Consider the following 20,763-nt stretch of genomic DNA (forward strand, 5'->3'; position numbering starts at 1 on the left):
TACAACATGAAATTCATGAATGATCCAGAGTCCTCAAGTGAAGATGGTTCTCCTTTCCTAGCAGGACAGAGCTAGGAAAGTTTTGAGGGGTGGATAGTTCTGAGCTATTTCATTCAATGTATCCAGGCATCTTCATCTGGGAATCAGAGATATTACAGTGTCCTGTCCAGGACTACCCAAGAGACATTCTTGTGGGTGAAGGTAAAGTCATGTTTGTTTCATCTTGGGTTTTTTTTTTTTTTGCAGGGGAACAGAAGATCGTTCTAGTGAGGTACCAACAAGTCAACATGTATGAGGACTGCAAGGAGTCCACTGGGGACTATTACTTCCTCTGTGACACTGAGGGGGCATGGGGCATTGTTCTGGAGTCCGTGGCAGCAGTTGGCATAGTGGTTACAGTTATGCTGCTCCTGGCGTTTCTCTTCCTCATGAGAAGGGTCCAAGACTGCGCCCACTGGAATGTCCTCCCCACCCAGTTCCTCTTCCTCCTGGGTGTGCTGGGGCTCTTTGGCCTTGCTTTTGCCTTCATCATCCAGCTGAATGAGCAGACTGCCCCCATCCGCTACTTTCTCTTTGGGGTCCTCTTTGCTCTCTGCTTCTCGTGCCTCTTGGCTCACGCCTCCAACCTGGTGAAGCTGGTCCGGGGTCGAGTCTCCTTCTCTTGGACGACAATTCTGTGCATTGCTATTGGGGTCAGCCTGTTGCAGACCATCATTGCCATTGAGTACGTGACTCTCATCATGACCAGGGGTGGCATGTTTGTGCACATGACACCCTATCAGCTCAACGTGGACTTCGTGGTCCTCCTGGTCTACGTCCTCTTCCTGATGGCCCTCACATTCTTTGTCTCCAAGACCACGTTCTGTGGCCCTTGTGAGAACTGGAAGCAGCACGGCAGGCTCATCTTTGCCACCGTGCTCATCTCCATCATCATCTGGGTGGTGTGGATCTCCATGCTCATGAGGGGCAACACACAGCTCCAGCGGCAGCCCCAGTGGGACGACCCCGTCATCTGCATCGCCCTGGTCACCAACGCGTGGGTCTTCCTGCTGCTGTACATTGTCCCGGAGCTGTGCATTCTCTACCGATCATGTCAGCAGGGTTGCCCCCTGCCAGGCAATGCCTGCCCACTCCCGACTTACGAACGCAGCTTCAGAGCAGAGAACCAGGAGCTCTCAAGAGGTACTCTCTGGGGAACTCGGGGAGGCTCTCTTGTGAGCAAAGCAAGAGGGGAAACAGGGCCAGAGGATAAAGCAGGAAAGACAAAAAGGGAATGGTCAGGATCTAGTGTTAGTTGTGCAGTTGTGTCTGACTCTTTGCAACCCCATGGACTGTAGCCCACCAGGCTCCTCTGTCCATGGGATTCTTCAGGCAAGAACACTGGAGTGGGTTGCCATTTCCTCCTCCAGGGGATCTTCCTGACACAGGGATTGAACCCAGGTCTTCCGCATTGGAGCCAGACTCTTTACTGATTGGACCACTAGGGAAGACCCATGGAGGTGACTAAATAGCTCAAGCCTAGAGAGGCAGAGTCAAGGGTAAACTTTTCTGAAAAATCAGTTCATCCAGAATACAGAGATTCATGAGCAGAGGCCAAGACAGAAATGACTCAGAGGTCTCAAATAAAGAGGGTGTAGCTCTGAGGATTCTTACTGGATAAAGAAAGGCACCCACTATAAAATGAGTTTACCAGCCCCAAATTAGGCTTTGGTTGTGCCCTTGCATGACATAGCATGCTAAGTCCAGATGCTCTGGCCATTAAGAGCAAAAGTCACCCCTGGCAGCAGTGACTGACAGTTTCAAATTTTAAGTCTCAAAACTAACTTCCCCAAACATCGTAGTAGACTGATGCATACGACTCATCATCTCATTAGAGTCACAGAGCCCAATAACTTCTGGATGTCTGCTTCGCAAACCATTCACTTCTTGAGAGCCTTCAAGGTTTACAAAAAGTGACAGGAAGCGCCTTTAAGTGAGAATTCTGAGCAGAGGTTCAGATGTGTAATCATTAATAGAAATAAAGAACTTGCTTATGTGACATTTTCATAATAATTTCTGGGTCAGATTTGAATCCTTATGTAAGACCAAGTCACCTGACTATACATCGTTAAAGAATAAAATGTATTATCCATGATAACAAGGTGACTTGGACCCCAATAACCTGGGGGAATAAATGGCTAATATCAGTGATCTGGAAATACGTCAAAACTCATTAATTCCTTTCTGAAACATCTGGCCCATTATTCATAACCCAATATCACAGCTTTGCATCCATTTCTGTGTCTTAATAGGCATCTGATTTCTCACAATGTATTTCTAATGTGCAAAGAGGATGTTATTTTACATATTGCATAGGGCACATTATGTTCACCAGGCTCAAAAAAATTAATAGAAGCTTTCCTGTTAAGTCATACACTTTTTGAGCTGTAATCTATGGCTAATTACACATTCAAATTAATTCCTGTTCAGATAGCTGCATCTATTAATTCTGTTCAGTTCAGTTGACCATGAATCGGAAATTGAGACTACACATCCTTCCTAAAGGAGTTTCTCATTGCTTTTGATGATGTGAGGTTCATGGCAGAATTGCAGAGTCCGTCTTTCTTGAAATGACTTCTCATAGTTCTCACCAAAAAATAGGATAACACTTCTATGTCTGCTTTGTTTGCTGTCCTATGTCTCTAGGAAACAAAATCAGAGAGTGAGTTCTTAGTGTTTCATAATACCCAAAACACACTGGGGCTTGTAACGATCAATTTTCCATACCCCCCAAAGATTAGGCCGGTATTTAAAGTGTTCTAAGAAATGTCCTATGGAAAAACAAGAGCTTTCAAAAGCACAACGTTTCCTTATAACTATCTTTACTACTAGAGCATTGGTAGAAAATCCATTTCTGCCAGAGATAGTCACTGTTAATGTAATTTGATATTTTGTGGAAAGAAAACTTGGTGGTGTAGAAAAGAACGTGTAGATTGCTCTCCAAAACTGGGCAGAATAACCAGAAACTTAACCTTAGAGAAGGGAATCAGGATGGAGGTTACCTGGAAAAAAGTACAGATGTCAAAAATTAGAAGAATGATTCAAACTCAGGAAAATGTACAAAATGACACCTAGCTTGGAAAAAACATACAAAGAGATGCAAAATAGATAAGAATCAGAGCAGTACAATGTAATAACAATAATGCAAAAGATTCTAAGTGTTGCTGTAGGTCAAGAGCTGGCAGTGGGAAAGCAGCTCACAGCTGTGTTTGTGTCTACTCAAGAAACAATCGCAGTGCTGTGCGGACAGATGTGTGGTCAGCAAGAACAGTCAGGCCTTTGTTCTCAGCATCGGTCAGTCCCTGATAAGAATACCCATTCCAGCTCTGGGATCCACTGAGGAGAAGTGTGGGGATCTGGAGAGGTTTGGTGGAAAACCTCAAAGATGATGAAGGGGTTATATCATTAGACCTACATGGGAAGGTTAAGAAGACAGAAGTGAGATGGTAGTTCTTAAGCTTTAGATGGCTTTCTCACCGACATTCAGGTTCTCTCTAAATTCTGTACCCAAACACATTTTGTTCCAGTCTGTGACTCTTCTGATTTATAGCTGTGATTGCAGTCACATAATTATTTGATTTACCACTGGGTTCTGAGACCAGAATTAATCGTTAAAAGAAGAGTAAAGACAAGAGGGGATTAGCAAGGAATTTCACACATATGACGACTTCTCCCCAAGAGGCTGTTGTCCTGTTTTCTGTCTCCAGCTAAAGATGAAGGGTAGAAATAGACCCAAATGGAAGCACGAAGCATTCAGATTAAATGCAAAGAGTTGGTACACTGAAATAAATCAGCAAAGGGGATTAAGGATTTCATTTCCCTGAAAGTCTTTCAAAACATTAGTCTTTAAAGATTCTCTCTAAAGTGATGTATGGACTTAGTTCAAAGATATAAAAATGTCTAGATGAAGAATAAAAATCCAGTCAGGCATATTCCTACAAAACACCAAGCAAATGGGTATAAAAAGTCTGTGCCCTGAGATATAAACATGTTCCTGAAAAACTGCATATCAACTGAATTTTTAAAATCAATTGCTCTTTTAACTGAGAATTTTTAGTGTGATATCATTTGCAAAGATCCTAAACCTAGACCATCAGGGGGACTTCCTGGTGGTCCAGTGGTTAAGACTCCATGCTTCCACAGCAGGGAGTGGGGGTTCGATCCCTGGTCAGGGAACTAAGATCCCACATGCCTAGGGATGTGGCAAAAAAGGCAATAAAAATCTAGAATATCAGCCATGAACCTTTTTTTATGAAAGGAAAGCTCCTGTTCTAGTAGTGCCTACTTTATCTGTTTTAGATTGCTTAGAATATTGTTTTATCAAGTTCGCTAAAACCAAGACCCATGTGCATTTTAAAGAATCACCTTATTGTGGGCATTTTTTCTATCCCTTGTTTAAACATCTACAGGCAAATCTAGTATGATTTTTTGGAAGGTTTTAAGACAGAAACGAGGCTATGCAATGTAAAAAATGAGTCAATGAATAGCAAATGATGGAAAACAGGAGAAAAACGTTCTTGCCAACACAAGCCCTTCAGATTATTTTCCTTACCGCAAATACCAGCTTTTGCTCAGCATAGAAAGTGATGATGAGGCTTCAGCCCCTTCAATTACTAAGCACAGAGGTACTTCTGCGGACACAATTGTGATCTGTATGCAACCTTCCTCCGAAGCTTTAACAATGCTCTTTTTTAAATCACGAATTGAAAAAAAGAAAAATGTAGCCTCAGTGGAGAATTTATTTTTAAAGGAAGGAGCCTCTTTGCAAGCCACTGAGCCCCACCCTCCTCAGGTGCTGTTTCCAGGTGAACCTCTGACACTAACCCAGACCTTCCCTCCTTTGGCTTTCAGCCCGAGACAGTGATGGTGCTGAGGAGGATGTGGCATTAACTGCGTATGGTAGCCCCCACTCAGCTGCAGGTAAATGTGCTCATCTGCATTCTCCAAGGAGGGACGGAGGAAGCCCACCTTCCTCAGGCGAGCTGTCAGGCTTCCTCTCCAGTGGCTTTCCTGACCCAAGAGAGGACAGATAGGGCCGGTCATTCCTCCAGACATCCGGAGCCTGAGCCATCCAGACCGAATCCATACCAGGGCAGTGCAATGAAGCTAAACCGTGCCTTTTGCTTCTTCCCAAACCATTCCCAACCCCCCTCTGCCGCTGCCATTGACAATAAATTCTGATGCAGGTGAATGTCCCTGAAAAAAAGGCAGCTTGAAGGGTTCATGTTGAGAGTGAAGAGGAGAAGCTCGCTGCTTTTTGCCTTGGGAACAAAGAGGAGGGAGGTTAGAAATATGCATGAGTGTAGGAACTGTTTTTAGCATCAGTTGTCTAAACGCATCTCTTGGACCATGCTGGCTGCCTCTCTGAGTCACTGTCTGGGCCGCCCCAAGAACTGGGCTGGGTCTGTCAGGATCATCTGGACGCCCAGATGGGTGCACCCGTTTTATGCCTGCAAAAACAGGGACACTGCTGAGTAGAACCAGAGGTAACTTACATTGGTGCCATGATGGCTTGAAGACAACAAAGTCAAACAGCCAAAAATACCACTTTGGGACACATTTGGATTATGGGGTCAGAAGTCATTAAGATCCAAGAGAGAAAGCCATGCCCAGACTGCTCATTCAATGAACTGTACTAGGCAACTGTAACTAGGTTAATCCCTTTGGTCTGTTATCTGACGTTGTCTTTTCCTGGAATGACACACAGGCCAGGACATAGCTATATCATTTGCTGTAATTAAGCCTCCAGAGGGTATTTACACGATGAGAAAATCTTCACTATCTCCGCCAAGAACTTCTTGGGTTACTTTCAACTTCCAGTAATTTTGCAAACAGATTCTTATTAATGGCTAAGAGCAAAAATGATGTGGGTAGACAACATTTTTTTTCTTTTTTGTTTAATTAACAAAGGATTAAATGATGGTGAAATGATAATATTTCGGGCATAGTTTTGCAGAGTATCATCCCCTATGTTGGCTGAGAAAGCTATTAATGGCATTTCTTCCATTGCAGATTGTTGATGCCACACAGAAATATCTCATTCCATGGGCTAAAGGAAGCCCCCAGCAAGATGCAGAATTATAAAGTCCATAGAAAACATGAGTCCTGAAAACCCAGAAGATCATCCTAATGTCATCCCGATGGGCAAGTGGAAAGCCTGTCTGCCAACAAAGCATCCTTCCTTCCCTGCCTCCTGGTCCTCTCCATCCATCTGGGGCCCTGCATCAAGCACAATTACAATCTTTCTGGCCACCCTACCATGACTATGTGTCTCTTTCTTCATTCATGTAACTGAAAGATTCTCTTCCCCAGCAATGCCAGGACAAATTGGCATCTCTTACTAATGAGACCAAAAGACCTCAGTTTGATGAACTTAGAGTCATGCTAATGTGACAAAATACAGATGGCAGTAGCAACTTACTATTGGATCACTCCTCTAGCCATTTTTTTAAAAGGGGCCCCTAAATATGATTGACCCAAATTTGCAAAAAATGTCATAGCAGAACCCTCAGGATCTCCACAATTGTACATTTCGTGGGCTTGCAATCCCGCAGGTTTCTCCCACAGCTTAAGAACTCCCATGACAGCAAGTATGGCGTAGACATGACTGAGGTCAGTGACCTGCTTTGATGAACCAGTAACAGAAAGGTAAGAGCCACCCAAGTTGATGCTCATAAAGGATTTCAGCATCGTCACCCATCCTCCTAGTTTTTATCCCCAAAATGATGACAACAACACCTTCAACATAATTTTGGTTTGTTTAGTTTCAAAGGTAAGAGGTGTTTGAGTCAGCTAACAAATTTCAGTAAACCCATTAAAGACATATAGGATGGCTAATGCTGTTTCCCAAGATGTTTCCCCTAAAATTAGTACAGGTAAAATCAAACCTCTTTGTACCAAATTGCCTCTGAGGCTTATCCTCATTTTATCAAAATTTGGACCATGTGTTAGTTAGATTTGCGGGGTTGTAAAGCTGCAAAGTGTCTCCTTCAGGCTGTCTGAGGAATGGAATTGTAAGGTTACACCTTTCAGGAAAGAGAAAACCCTCTCTGGGAACCCTCTACAGTCCCTCAGCCAGCTTCATAGAGATGGAACACTGTCAGGTATTGAGGGGACCCTGCTTTCTCCCACCCCATTCCCACAACCACTCCTCTCCTAACACTTTGACACTTTCCTCACTATTTCCTTTTGTGGTATTTTTACTTATCCAGCCGACTCATTTTCTCCCTGTAGGGCGTAATTCAGATTCCTGAGAGAGACTCTGGTTCAGCTGATCGCCGTGTCTCTGATTGGGCGCTCTCTTACACTGCCCGCCTGTTAACTTATAATCACCCTGTGGATTGGCTGTCCTTGGGCCCGGTACTCACCACTGATCCCTTCAGCTGTGTTTGGCGTGATCGTGTGGTGCAGACTTGACTGCATATGTCTGCTTCCTCGGTGAGACACTCATGGGCAGAGAATTATGCTCTGGGCAGCTAGAGAGCAATAACATGCAACGTGAGTGACCAACTCCAGAAAGATGAATCCAGGAAAATATAATTTTATGAAAATTATAGAATATCTTTATGAAAATATCAATTCTTTTGAGTTTATGTAGCAATTCACATAACGCTAAACACCCCAATCATCTTCTGAGTTGGAATCCATGAGGAACCACTTGAACAGATAAAACTATTAATGATTAGCTTGTGGTTTTAGTTGTTCAATTGCGTCCAACTCTGTGGCCCCATGGACTGTAGCCTGCCAGGCTCCTCTGTCCATGGGATTTCCCAGGCAAGAATACTTGTGTGGGTTGCCATTTCCTCCTCCAGGGGATCTTCCTGGATCGCAGATGGAATCCACATCTCTTGTGGCTCCTGCATTGGCAGGTGGATTCTTTACCACTAGCACCACCTGGGAAGCCCATGATTAGCATGTTGCAGTCAATTAATCAATTCAATAAGTAGTATTTGAAGATCTAAACACACTTACTGAGACTTCCATGGTGGTCCAATGGTTAGGAATCCGCCTTGCAATGCAGGGGATGGGAGAAAGTTTCCATCCTTGGTGGGGGAACTAAGATCCCTACATGCCAAGGAGCAACTAAGCCAGAGAGCTGCAGCTACTGAGCCTGTGCACTCCAGAGCCCGGGCGCCACAACTAGAAAGTCCGTGAGGCACAGTGAAAGGTCCTGCATGATGCACAAATGTCCTATGTGCCGCAACTAAGACTTGTCACAGCCAAATAAAGAAAATATGTGTGTGTGTGCTAAGTCGTGTCCGACTCTTTTCGACTCCATGGACTATGGTCCACCAGGCTTCTCTGTCCATGGGATTTCCCAGGCAAGAGTACTGGAGTGGGTTTTCATTCCCTCCTCCAGGGGATATTTCTGACCCAGGGACCAAACCCACATCTCCTGTGTCTCCTGCGTTACAGGGGAGTTCTTTATCTGCTGAGTCATCGAGGAAGCCCATAAACAAAATAAATAAACTCACTTACTGGATGTGAAAGCTATCTATTCTCTTAAATATTTTAGATCATCTTCTGATTTTATTTATTTACCAAAAGAAAGTGTATCAGTGAAAAAATTCATTATAAAACACCTTTCTGGTAGAGCATGGCTGATATGCTCAAGCTAAATGAAATATCTTCCCAGGTAAAATTGATACCTTTTATCTTGATGATTTTTTTCCTGATCAGAGATTTGTTTCCCTCCACATTACATTTCATGAACTCCTCATAAGCTTAAAAGTCCTTGTTGTTGCTGTTCAGTCACCCAGTTGTGTCCAACTCTGCAATCCCATGGACTGGAGCACGGCAGGCCTCCCTGTCCCTCACCATCTCCTAGAGTTTTCCCAAGTTCATCTTCATTGCATTGGTGATGTCGTTTAGCCATCTCATCCTCTGATGCCCTCTTCTCCTTCTGCCCTCCATCTTTCCCAGCCTCAGGACTTTTCCAATGAGTTGTCAGTTCGCATCAGATGACCAAAATCCTGGCGCTTCAGCTTCAACATCAGTCCTCCTAGTGAGTATTCAGGGTTGATCTCCCTTAAGATCGACTGGCTTGATCTCCTCGCTGACCAAGGGACTTTCAGGAGTCTTCTCCAGCACCACAGTTCGAAGGCATCAATTCTTTGGTGTTCTGCCTTCTTTATGGTCCAGCTCTCACAACTGTACGTGACCACTGGGAAGACAATAGCCCCGACTATACAGACCTTTGTTGGCAGTGTCTCTGCATTTCGATACAGAAATGTATCGAAAGTTTTGTCTAGTTTTGTCATTGCTTTCCTTCCAAGAAGTAATCATCTTCTGATTCCATGGCTGCAGTCACCATCTGCAGTGATTTTGGAGCCCAAGAAGAGGAAATCTGTCACTATTTCCACCTTTTCCCCTTCCATTTGCCATGCAGTAATGGGGCCAGATGCCATGATCTTAGTTTTTTTTTAATATTTAGTCTTAAGCCGGCTCTTTAAAAAGGTCTTATGCCTTATTTTAGCCTGTGGTCAGGTCTGGAATGAGATCCCACATGCTGCGGAGCAACTAAGCCTGCGGGCTGCAACTACTGAGCCCACGTACTCTGGAGCCCAAGCACCACAACATTGATGAAGTTTCCTCATTCGCTAGAGCCATTATTCTTTCTTCTTTTAAAAAATGCTCCCTTTTCTTGGAGTTCTATCTACTTCATATTGGCCAGATTCATGACTTCGCAGCCTGCTTTTCCTCCTTCCACCACCAGTTCTAAATCTACCTTTTCCCAGAAACTCTCTGAAGACATGGGACCAACAGGACTGTCTCACACGAAGCCTTACTTAACTTGTGGCAGAATGAAAGTCTCTTTTTTCCTTCAAACTCAGATGGCAAACAAAATCGTTCTGTAGCCTCTTCCTCAGAATAAGCCTAATCACGTATTTCAAAAGTGCATAATTCATGAGAAATAAACTAGAAAATATTTTTCTGCTTCCTTGATACAAAAGCCTCTGTATTTTGCATATGAAGGAATGCTTCTCGATTAACATTGAATGGGAGTGAATATCCTTAACTTTTAAAAGTCAGGCTTGACATCTGAATAAAGAAAGACTTTCTCTTGGAGTTGTTTAAAATGTTCTAGTCAGACATGACTTCGTGACTGAACAGCAACAGAATGGCTCAGACCAGTTTCAAACTGCTGGCCTCCAGTGGGAGATCTTGTTTGCCTATCTATCTTCAAAGATAGATTAGTTATAATTAAGTTTGCATTTTAACATAAATCAGAACTTAGTTATTCAAAGAACTTCCAAGGCATAAACATGCACCTTTACTTAAAACATTATTAGGGCCTTTCAGGGACTGCCTTCAAGTATATCTCAGGAGTCTTCCCTGGTGGTTCAGAGTTAAAGAACCCATCTGCCAACGCAGGAGATACAGATTTGATCCCCAATCCTGGAAGATCCCACAAGCCTCGAAGCAACTAAGCCCGTGAGACACAGCTATTGAGTCTGTGCTCTAGAGCCTGGGAGCCGCAACTACTGAGTTCACCTGCTGCAACTCCTGAAGCCCTCGCACTCTGGAGCCTGTGTTCCACAGCAGGATAAGCTATTGCAATGATGAACTTGTGCACCACAACTGGAGAGTAACCCCCACTAACCACAACCAGAGAAAGCCCTCCCCGCAACGAAGACTCAGCACAGCCAAAATAAATAAATACAATTAAAATTTTAAAAAGTAACCTATAAAAAAAGAATATCTCAGGAAAATCAGAAGGATTGGGTTGCTAGGATGGTCAAACTGTCAGATCAGAGAGGTGAGTTCAGGGGTGAAATTTCTTTAATGGAATGCAGCCAATTTTATTCAAAGTCTAAAGAATTTGAAGCTCCAATACTTTGACCACCTGATACAAAGAGCCAACTCATTAGAAAAGACCTTGATGCTGGGAAAGATTGAAGGCAGGAGGAGAAGGGGACGACAGAGGATGAGATGGTTGGATGGCATCATCAACTCAATGGACGTGAATTTGAACAAACTCCAGGAGACAGTGAAGGACAGGGAAGCCTGGCATTTTGCAGTCATGGGGTCACAAAGACTCAGACCCAACTGAGCAACTGAACAACAACAACAGTGGCTGGTAAAGGAGGGGATCAATAATGTCACAGCACCCTTTGGGGTGATGGAAGAAAACAGAGACCAATGAATGAGCCATGCTCGTGGCTGAAAAGACTGACGTGGGGAACGCACAGAATTATTATCTATGGTCCCTTTGAGCTGTGTAAGGTCTTCCATGGATGCATCCCAATTCTGTGTTAAGATTTCAGAAGTCAGTGTTTCCTAGAGTGAAATCAAAGCATTTCTTTTTTTTAAACTTTTTATTTCCTACTGAAGTATAGCAGAGTAACAGGCAACGTTGTGATAGTTTCAGATGAATAGGAAAGGCACTCAGTCATACATATATACGTATCCATTCTCTCCCAAGCTCCCTCCCATCCAGGCTGCCACACAGCATTGAGCAGAATTCCCTTGCTATACAGTCAGTCCTTGTCTGTTTTCCACTTTAAATAGAGCAGGGTGTACACGTCCATCCCAAACTCCCTGACTGTCCCTTCCCCACATCCTTTCTCCCTTCCTCCTGCAACCATAAGTTCTGAATTCAAAGCATTTCTCTCCACTGCTGGAACCAACACTCTACAGAAGGGAAGATACTCTGCTGCTCCAGAGTGATTCTGCGTTCATGTTGGCACTTTGTATGCCTGTAAATCTTCCCTAGTGGCTCTGATGGTAAAAAGTCTGCCTGCAATACAGGAGGCCCGGGTTCAATCCCTGGGTTGGGAAGCTCCCCTGGAGAAGGGCATGGCAACCCACTCTAGTATTCTTGCCTGGAGAATCCCATGGACAGAGGAGCCTGCTGGGCTATTGTCCATAGGGTCACAAAGAGTCAGACAGGACTGAAGTGACTTAGCACGCAAAGTGGATCTAAATATTCTTGCCTAAAACCATGCTTGTCGGCCAAGTAGTCAAACAGCATCTGACCGTCCCTGGCTGACTGCATTTGCCCCGGAGTTTCTAGATCTTCTACCATCTTCACAGTTGGTTCAGTTTCTACCTGAAGCTGTCTCAGTTGTGCAACAATAGTGGTTCTTTTTTTCTCCCAATGCATGAGGAATACCCTCAGAATAAAGTATTTTTATACTTCCATAGCAAAGCCTACCACATTGGTATCACTAAGAAGATCCTATTTACCTTGTGACAATTCTTTTTCATTATTTTATCTCCTTTACAGAGAGAAATTCAAGCAATGGAAAGACTAGATGCTGATCCAAAACCTGTATAATGCTAGTAGCCAAGTCATCCCCGCCATCTTGCCAAGGAAAAGGATACACTTTTAATACTGATCTCATCCATCGCTCAAAGCACTACAAGCACACTTTGGAAATACTATTGTCTATCTTTCCAGATTTTTCTAAAGCTAGTGGAACTATTAGAATTTAAACCCTGTTTAGGATGTGGTTAAATCAACTCTGGTTTGGAAAAAAATCCTCTGGGCAGATTTTTTATTTTTTAATGTAAAAATTAAGAGTAGGATATTGACTTTTCTATGTTCTTGGAGAAACCCTTTCACATCTAAACGTTTGACATTTGATCTGATTTATTCACACTTTCACACTTAAGTTCTTTCATTGGAGATTAGACATAATTTTTTCATTTCAACAGGATTTTCACATGATTATAGTCACAAATTCTGGAGACACAAGTTCTGTGTCATCACAGAATTCAAGACAAATGAAACTGATAGGATCTATCAGTAGACAGATCTATAATTGTCCACAAACTGTAGAATAAAGGAGTCTATACTATAAACACAGAGAAGGATATTCATTTTAAAAGGTTTAAAATAGAGGCAAAGAAAAGAGACAAAAGGTGCCATTGTGTATATATTTCAATTTATAGAACTGACATTTCTGAATTCTAACATGTTCCTTCTGTGATATAAATGCACTATGCAGAGTACATCATGAGAAACGCTGGGCTGGAGAAGCACAGGCTGGAACCAAGATTGCCGGGAGAAATATCAACAACTTCAGATATGCACATGACACCACCCTTATGGCAGAAAGCGAAGAGGAACTAAAAAGCCTCTTGATGAAAGTGAAAGAGGAGAGTGAAAAAAGTTGGCTTAAAGCTCAACATTCAGAAAACAAAGATCACGGCATCTGGTTCCATCACTTCATGGGAAATAGATGGGGAAACAGTGGAAACAGTGTCAGACTTTATTTTTGGGGCTCCAAAATCACTGCAGATGGTGACTGCAGCCATGAAATTAAAAGACACTTACTCCTTGGAAGAAAAGTTATGATCAACCTAGACAGCCTATTAAAAAGCAGAGACATTACTTTGTCAACAAAGGTCCGTCTAGTCAAGGCTATGGTTTTTCCAGTAGTCAGGTATGGATGTGAGAGTTGGACTGTGAAGAAGGCTGAGCGCCAAAGAATTGATGCTTTTGAACTGTGGTGTTGGAGAAGACTCTTGAGAGTCCCTTGGACTGCAAGGAGATCCAACCAGTCCATTCTAAAGGAGATCAACCCTGGGATTTTTTGGAAGGAATGATGCTAAAGCTGAAACTCCAGTACTTTGGCTACTTCATGTGAAGAGTTGACTCACTGGAAAAGACTCTGATGCTGGGAGGGATTGTGGGCAGGAGGAGAAGGGGACGACAGAGGATGAGATGGCTGGATGGCATCACCGACTCGATTGATGTGAGTTTGAGTGAACTCCGGGAGATGGTAACGGACAGGGAGGCCTGGCGTGCTGTGATTCATTGGGTCACAAAGAGTTGGACACAACTCAGCGACTGAACCGAACTGAAGGGAGCACTTATTAAAATTAAAGGGAGAAATTAAAATTTCTTTTTAATGTGAAATTCATCTCTTAATTATTGTTTTTTTAAGATTTAAAGATTTGGGGGAAAATGTTAAGGATGTGTATATCTTCCACCAGTGTATAGAGAGGGGGGCTGGCTTTTTAAAATATATGCTACAGAGGGAAAGTGGACTTTACATGTATTTAGGAGAAACTTGTATAGACTTCATCTGCAATTCATTTTTAAATTCCTTAACATCTAATCCAGTGGCGTCATTCCCAGGGCAATTTGTTCCCGGAAAAATTGAGTTTTTCAAGTTTTGTTTTGAATATATAGCTGATTCATACTGAAAGAATGTTTTCTGTGGTTCTGTTCTTATTAAGGGTTTATTTTAAAAGCCCATGAAAATCAACAGAAAAGAAATGAAAAAAATACCTGTGGCAGGAGAAGATCTTATTAATAGAACATAAAGGTCTTCGGGATGGCTAGTCTGTTGGGCTAACAACAATATGTTTTTAAATAGAATTTACATTTCAGCATTCTACCATCTACAGAAGGTTTTCACATCCACTACCTACCTCATTTGATCTATTAGATGGGTTAGGCAATTTATTTGTGTAACTAAGACACTAAGAATCTCATCTAAAATTGAACTTGGGCCACTACATTCTGCTGTTTTTTACAATATAATCTGAACTATAAAATAAAATAGACACACACTCCCAAAAAATCCTTGTTTATGAGCAGAGATGTCACTGAAAATTTTCCGAAAAACCTGTGCTTTGGGTTTTAGTTATCGTTGTTATTGCCAGGTCTCGCTGTTGATAATGCATTTTCCTGAATGCCAAAACAACTGGTAGAAAAGGCCATTTAAGAAACAAGAAAGTCAATTTTATGGAAATTGTCGACTCTGGGAGTCATCAGTGCTGTCTGCCAAATGTTTCCAAGCTCTTCTGCCCTCCAGGAATATGGGAGGCTTATACTTTTTGTCCCTTTTGAGGCTGGGTGGGACCATGACACTAATTCTGGCCAGTAAGTTGGAGCAGAAATTATGTCACTTCCAAAGCTGATTCCAGGAAGAAACAATTCATTATTGGTACCAGACTGTCAAGAGTTTTTTTTCCTCCACCACAGTGGCAAGCAGAGCTGCAAACAGTGACTGCTCCATCCATCTGGGTTCCATGAGGAACATGCGGTGTGAATAAGAAATAGAACTTTCTTATTGTAAACCCCCAGTTTGTTATCTCAGCTAGCCATGCCCAGCCTGATTGATGCAGCCAACTGTTTGGTACCTTGAAGTAAAACAAAGCAGGTACTCACCTGAATGTTTGACTTTACTACTTGTTATTCCAGTTTTCTTCAAAGGCACCCTTAGATTAAAGAAGAGCCACCCTGAACTTGACCGATACAGGCCACACTTCTGTGGCAGGCGTGTGGTTTCACAGCTATCCACATAATTACACTTCACTGGGATAGCTGCCATCATAAGAACATGCAGAAGATGAAGTGGTAACTTAGAGTCACTCTGTCTCAGAGACCGAGGGCAAGAAAGACTTCCCGTGGAGGTCAAAGCTTGAGCTCTGTCTTACGTGGGAGGGAGGGAGGGCAGAATTCATGGGGAAAGATGTGGGGAATGATACTCAGAGCCGCCACTAACAGGGAGTCTTTGTCCAAGCTAGGAAAACGTGCCTCTTCTGGGTGAGTGATGGGCTTCCCAGGTGGCTCAGACGGAAAGAGTCTGCCTGCAATGCAGGAGACCCAGGTTCGGTCCCTGGGTCAGGAAATGGATAAGGAAATGGCAACCCACTCCACTATTCTTACCCGGAAAATCCCATGGACAGAGGAGGCTGGCGGGCTACAGTCCATGGGGCTGCAAAATCAGACACGACTGAGCAACTAACACTGGGTGGATGAATGGGAAGACATGACTGCAGCCCCCATGGATACAGCCTCATGCCAAGCACACTGTGTGGGGAGGGGGGCGGAGCGATGGGGTGTGGGGCTCCATAAGTGGGGTTGAATTCCAACCCCACTCACCGTCTCAGCCATGTATCTCTGAGCAGTGCAGAAATCAACAACTATGTGACTGGCTGCAAAGACCCAGGTTTGCAGAGCAGAAAACACCCCCAAGTAACGGTGTTGCCGTTGTTGTTTAGTCGCCAAGTCCAACTCTGTTGTAACCCCATGGACTGTAGCCCGCCAGGCTCCTCTGTCCATGGGATTTCCTAGGCAAGAATACTGGATCCGGTTGCCGTTTCCTTCTCCAGGGGATCTTCCCCACATGGGGATCAAACCTGCAACTCCTGCATCACACGCAGATTCCTCACCACTGAGCTGCCTGTAAGAGCGTACCTGCAAGGAAAGCCAAGGCGTTCCGTACTGAATCACACAAAGCGGAAAGCAATAGGAGTTGAGGCTGGAGAGCTGAGCTTCCTGGGCTCACACAGGACTTAGATCCCGAAAGCAGGAACCCGGACATGAGTGTGAAGGGCATTGAAAGGAGGGGCCGGCCGACCAGCAGCACTGTGCCAAGTCAAGCTGGAAGCTGGGGTGGAGGCACACATGTGTACCCCTGGCACAGGCTTACCAACAAACCCGCCCATGTTTTGAACCCAATGGAAAAAGTTAAAAGCTCTCCAGTCAAAAAAAAAAAAACAAACCTAGAGTTCTTCGTTGCCCAATCTGTTTACACGCCTTTGTCAACCCCCATAAACCCCTGGGAGGAACGTGACAGCCACAGTAGCCCAGGGACCGCAGCCTGATGGGAAATAATTGTTGCTGTTGTGAAATAAAGCAGGGTCATGAAACAAACCACAGCAGCCTGTTTTTATAAAACATCTATGTGTTGTGGATCATGGACTTTCTGCACTCATTTTTTTTTTTAATATTGTAATCCATCTTGGTGACTGAGGGTCTTGGCGCTCCCTTGAATTTTGTGCTGGAGCTAAGAGCCTCGATCTCCCCACCCTGGCCCCAGCCCTGTGAATGGATCAGATCTGCCTCGTGGGGAAGGGTGGAACAGAGGCTGGAGTGGGAACCCTGGCTGCATGTTAGAATCACTTGGGAAGTTCTAAAAGCTGTCCATGGCCTGACCTCACCACAGACCAATTAAATCAGAATTTCTGGGAGTGGAGCGCAGGCATGTGTATGTTATAAAATCTTTCCAGATGATTCTGTTTGGCAGCAAACCAGGCTTGCAAACCACAGCCTTAAACAGATATTTAGGTTTTGATGTAGGGAATGAGGAAGACAGAGGAGCCAGTATCCTGGCTTGGGTGACTCACAGGACCACGCTTCCAGTTTGCAAAAGAGGGAACCCCAGGTAGAGGGTCCAGGTGGAGAAACAGAGCTGGAGGTGGAGAGGACAATAAATCAGTGGTTTTAAACCAACTGAGTTGGAAGTGGAAGCACCTGAATGAATACAAGGCTGTGAAGTTGCAGTGGAGACAGAAAGGGAGGTTGGGGAGTGAGCTTAGAGGTGGAGGTGGGTGATGAAGCAGATGCGATCCTGGCCGGGAGGGGCAGAAGGAAGGGGCCCCAGAATGCCTAGCAGTGAAGAAGGCTGCTCTATCCCTAAGGGGTATCTCTCCTGATGCCTGTGTCTCCATGTCCAGTTTCACCTTTAACCCTAGGAGGTCTCCACCAAGATCCCTCCAGGGAGGGAACTGGAGTCTTGTTTGCAGAACCACACTATGGCTCCCAGACAGGAGAACAGACTGAGAGGCTTCCTATGGATTGAGTTCAAAGGTAGGGAAGGCAAAAAGTAGGGTTTGCCTGGAAGATTGGTGAATTAGGAAAGGTGGACCAAGATGGCTAACTCTCTGATGCCTTTCCCCAGATGTGTGGTGCTGGAGAAGACTGTTGAGAGTCCCTTGGACTGCAAGGAGATCAGACCAGTCATTTCTAAAGGAAATCAACCCTGAATATTCATTGGAAGGATGGATGCTGAAGCTGAAGCTTCGATGCTTTGGCCACGTGTTGTGAAGAGCTGACTCACTGGAAAAGACCTTCGGAATGCTCGGAAACATTGAAGGCAAAAGGACAAGAGGGTGACAGAGGATGAGATGGTTAGATAGCATCACGGACTCATGGACATGAGTTTGAGCAAGCTCCCGGAGATAGTGAAAGATAGGAAAGCCTTGCATCCTGCAGTCCATGAGGTCATAAAGCATCAGACACGAGTTAGTGACTGAACAGTAAACCTGTCCAGTCAGGAGAATCAGCTGGGATGCCTATTGCAAGTATAACTTTTCATACCTGGACCCCGATCTACCATCAGACCTTCCAGGAAACGGCCCTGGAATCTGCATTTTTAACAAGCTTCCTTCCCTTGTGGCTCAGCTGGTAAAGAATCCACCTGCAATGCGGGAGACCTGGGTTTGACCCCTGGGTTGGGAAGATTCCCCTGGAGAAGGGAAAGGCTACCCACTCCGGTATTTTGGCCTGGAGAATTCCATGGACTGTATAGTCCATGGGGTCGCAAAGCGTCAGACACAACTGAGCGACTTTCACACTTCACATCACTTCATGTGACTCTTTAGACAGCGTGAGTTTGGGAGGTGCTGCTCTGTAGACAAGAGAAGCCTTCCTCTGTGTTCTGGTTTGGAGCGAAGACTGTCCAGGTTTTTCCAATTTGACTCAAAAAGGCAGAAAGTGATTGGTTTGATATGGCATCAATGGAAAGATTTTATGAGTCAGTCCTGTTCCTGGGAACATTGAGCTTCCCTTTGCATCTTCTTCTCTCCTCTTCTCCAGTGTAATGGGCAGCTCAGCCCGAGCCCATCCCTGCCACGTCCCCACTGACCCTCGCCTGCTGCCACCCAGTCACAATCCAGGACACACTGACCAGTTTCCCCAAGAGAAACTGTTGCTGGAAACAACAGTTGCCTTGAAATGTAGGAAGACAAATCCTTTCAAGCCTCTTTGCTGGCACTCTCATCTATTTCCCGTTTGGTTTATGCAGTCTGAAAGGTCCTTGTTCATCCATTTGTTTCAAGTCAGTTTAGGAAAGTAATGTACTTGAAAAATAAAAGATTGCCATTGATCTTCAGGGGGATCAGTCTAAAACGCTTCTCTGATTTTTGCCTTGGGGGCTGCTTTTCGCTTTTCTCATATGAGAAGTTTGTTCTTATGTAGTTCTCCTAGGAAACGGCACTTTCCCAAGCTTGACAAAGAAAAGCCTCAGGGAAATAAAACTTGGATGTGATGAAATGAACTCAGCCCCCAAAGTCAAGAATTTCCTTTCTCTCCTCCAAGCCTCAGGTTTGTGAATAGCTTTTATCACATTGGAGTTTAGTGTTGTTCTTGTACGGAAAAAAAAAAAAAAAAAACCCTGATGGTGGATCAACTGGAATTCATCATAATTATTTAAAGATAAATGACACCAAAAGATACCAGAGCAGACTAGAGGGACTCTGACAGCGATGCTCGCTAAGTGAGGTGTGTGTGTGTACTCAGTTGCTAAGTCATGTCCGGCTCTTTGCAACCCCATGGATGGTAGCCCTCCAGGCTCCTCTGTCCATTGGGATTCTCCAGGGAAGAATACTGAAGTGGGTAGCCATTCCCTTCTTCAGGGGATCTTCCCAACCCAGGGATCGAACCTGAGTCCCTTATGTCTCCTACATTGGCTGGCAGGTTCTTTACCACTGAGCCACCTGGGAAGCCCCTGAGTGAGAAGCCAGCATCCTAATTAGCCTGTGATAAACGAACAAAAAAAAATTACCTTTCTCCCCCAAAGTTTATTGGTTCATGCAACAAATTCTCCTATGTGTGCAGGCACAGAACTAGGCCCTGGGGCTATAAGAGGACACAAAAGAATTCTCTGCCTTCCTAAAACTTTCAGAATAGTGGGACAGAAACAAGTAAAATGAGAAAGAAATGTAGTTGCAAGTGATAAGTGCTCTGAAGCAAACAGACCGGTGACTCTGAGGATCAGCTGCAATGGGACACTAGCGTTAAATAGGCTGGTAGGGTGAGGCCTTACTAAGGAAGCAGGATGGGAGCTGAGATGCAAATGTTGCAAAGGGGAAGAGCTGAGGGAAGACTCCAGGGAGAGGCCTGTAGAGCTGGGCTCCCTCCAGGGTAGGACTAAGAGAGAAACTCATCTCAGAGTGAATGATTAAAACATTAAAAACAGGGACCTCCCTGGTGGTCCAGTGGTTAAGACTCTGAGCTTCCAATGCAGGGGCCACAGGTTCTATCCCTAGTCAGGGAACTAAGATACCCATTCGTCAAGGCATGGCCACACACACACACTCCAAAACAACAACAAAAAATTAAAAACATTAAGAACTCTAACTGGAAGGATCAGAACCAGAGATAGGAGAGATGTACAAAGTGGGATGATGACAAGGATGGGCTAAGCAACGGGCAGCAGGCAAGTTTGAGAAGACCAGAGCCCAAACTGGCTCTTTCTGCAATGTCCAGCAGAATCCATTTACCCCCATGTGTCTTCACTTATTTATATCAGCTCCCAAGTGTCCCAGTAGGTGAACTGATTGGAAGGCCCTATTTAAGGCTTCAGTGGCTTCCCCAACGGGTTAGTGGTAAAGAATCCGCCTGCACTGCAGGAAACGCAGGAGATCTGCCCTGGGTTGGGCAGATCCCCTGGAGGAGGAAATGGCCACCCACGCCAGTATTCTCGCCTAGAGTATTCTATGGACAGAGGAGCCTGGAGGGTTATAGTCCATGGGGTCGCAAAGAGTCAGTCATGACGGAGCAACTGAGCACACACAAAGCTTTTGGTCCAAACCAAACCAACTTGCGAAAACCCACCTGGGGTTAACCTCAGCTGGGTATCTAGATTCTACGCTCAAATCTCTTCACCATCTTCCAGTTTTTCAGACTGGAAAGCATTTCTGGCTGATGGAACACCTTGGGAAAAGCAGGGGTCTAGGAAGCTGGAGAAAATGAGGTAA

General features: G+C 44.4%; 1 protein-coding gene and 1 pseudogene across 1 annotated transcript; one reads left to right on the forward strand and one right to left on the reverse strand.

The window, feature by feature from the left end:
- The first annotated feature begins 287 nt into the window (after positions 1-287).
- Positions 288-6,123, forward strand: GPRC5D (G protein-coupled receptor class C group 5 member D). Its single transcript, XM_052641218.1, has 3 exons — positions 288-1,182; positions 4,891-4,945; positions 6,039-6,123. The coding sequence occupies exons 1-3, from the start codon at positions 288-290 to the stop codon at positions 6,121-6,123; spliced, it is 1,035 nt and encodes a 344-aa protein (XP_052497178.1).
- A 4,654-nt stretch (positions 6,124-10,777) lies between these two features.
- Positions 10,778-12,386, reverse strand: LOC128048224 (eukaryotic translation initiation factor 3 subunit E-like; annotated as a pseudogene).
- Between the last annotated feature and the right edge of the window lie 8,377 nt (positions 12,387-20,763).

This window comes from Budorcas taxicolor, chromosome 5 (genome assembly GCF_023091745.1).
Source record: "Budorcas taxicolor isolate Tak-1 chromosome 5, Takin1.1, whole genome shotgun sequence".
Taxonomy (NCBI): domain Eukaryota; kingdom Metazoa; phylum Chordata; class Mammalia; order Artiodactyla; family Bovidae; genus Budorcas; species Budorcas taxicolor.

Excerpts from the sequence above, each read along its gene's own strand:
- GPRC5D (XM_052641218.1), top strand. The coding sequence starts at position 288 with ATGTATGAGGACTGCAAGGAGTCCACTGGGGACTATTACTTCCTCTGT. Across the intron at positions 1,183-4,890 it reads GAACCAGGAGCTCTCAAGAG|CCCGAGACAGTGATGGTGCT; the intron begins GTACTCTCTGGG and ends TTTGGCTTTCAG. Across the intron at positions 4,946-6,038 it reads TTAACTGCGTATGGTAGCCC|TCTTCCATTGCAGATTGTTG; the intron begins CCACTCAGCTGC and ends ATTAATGGCATT.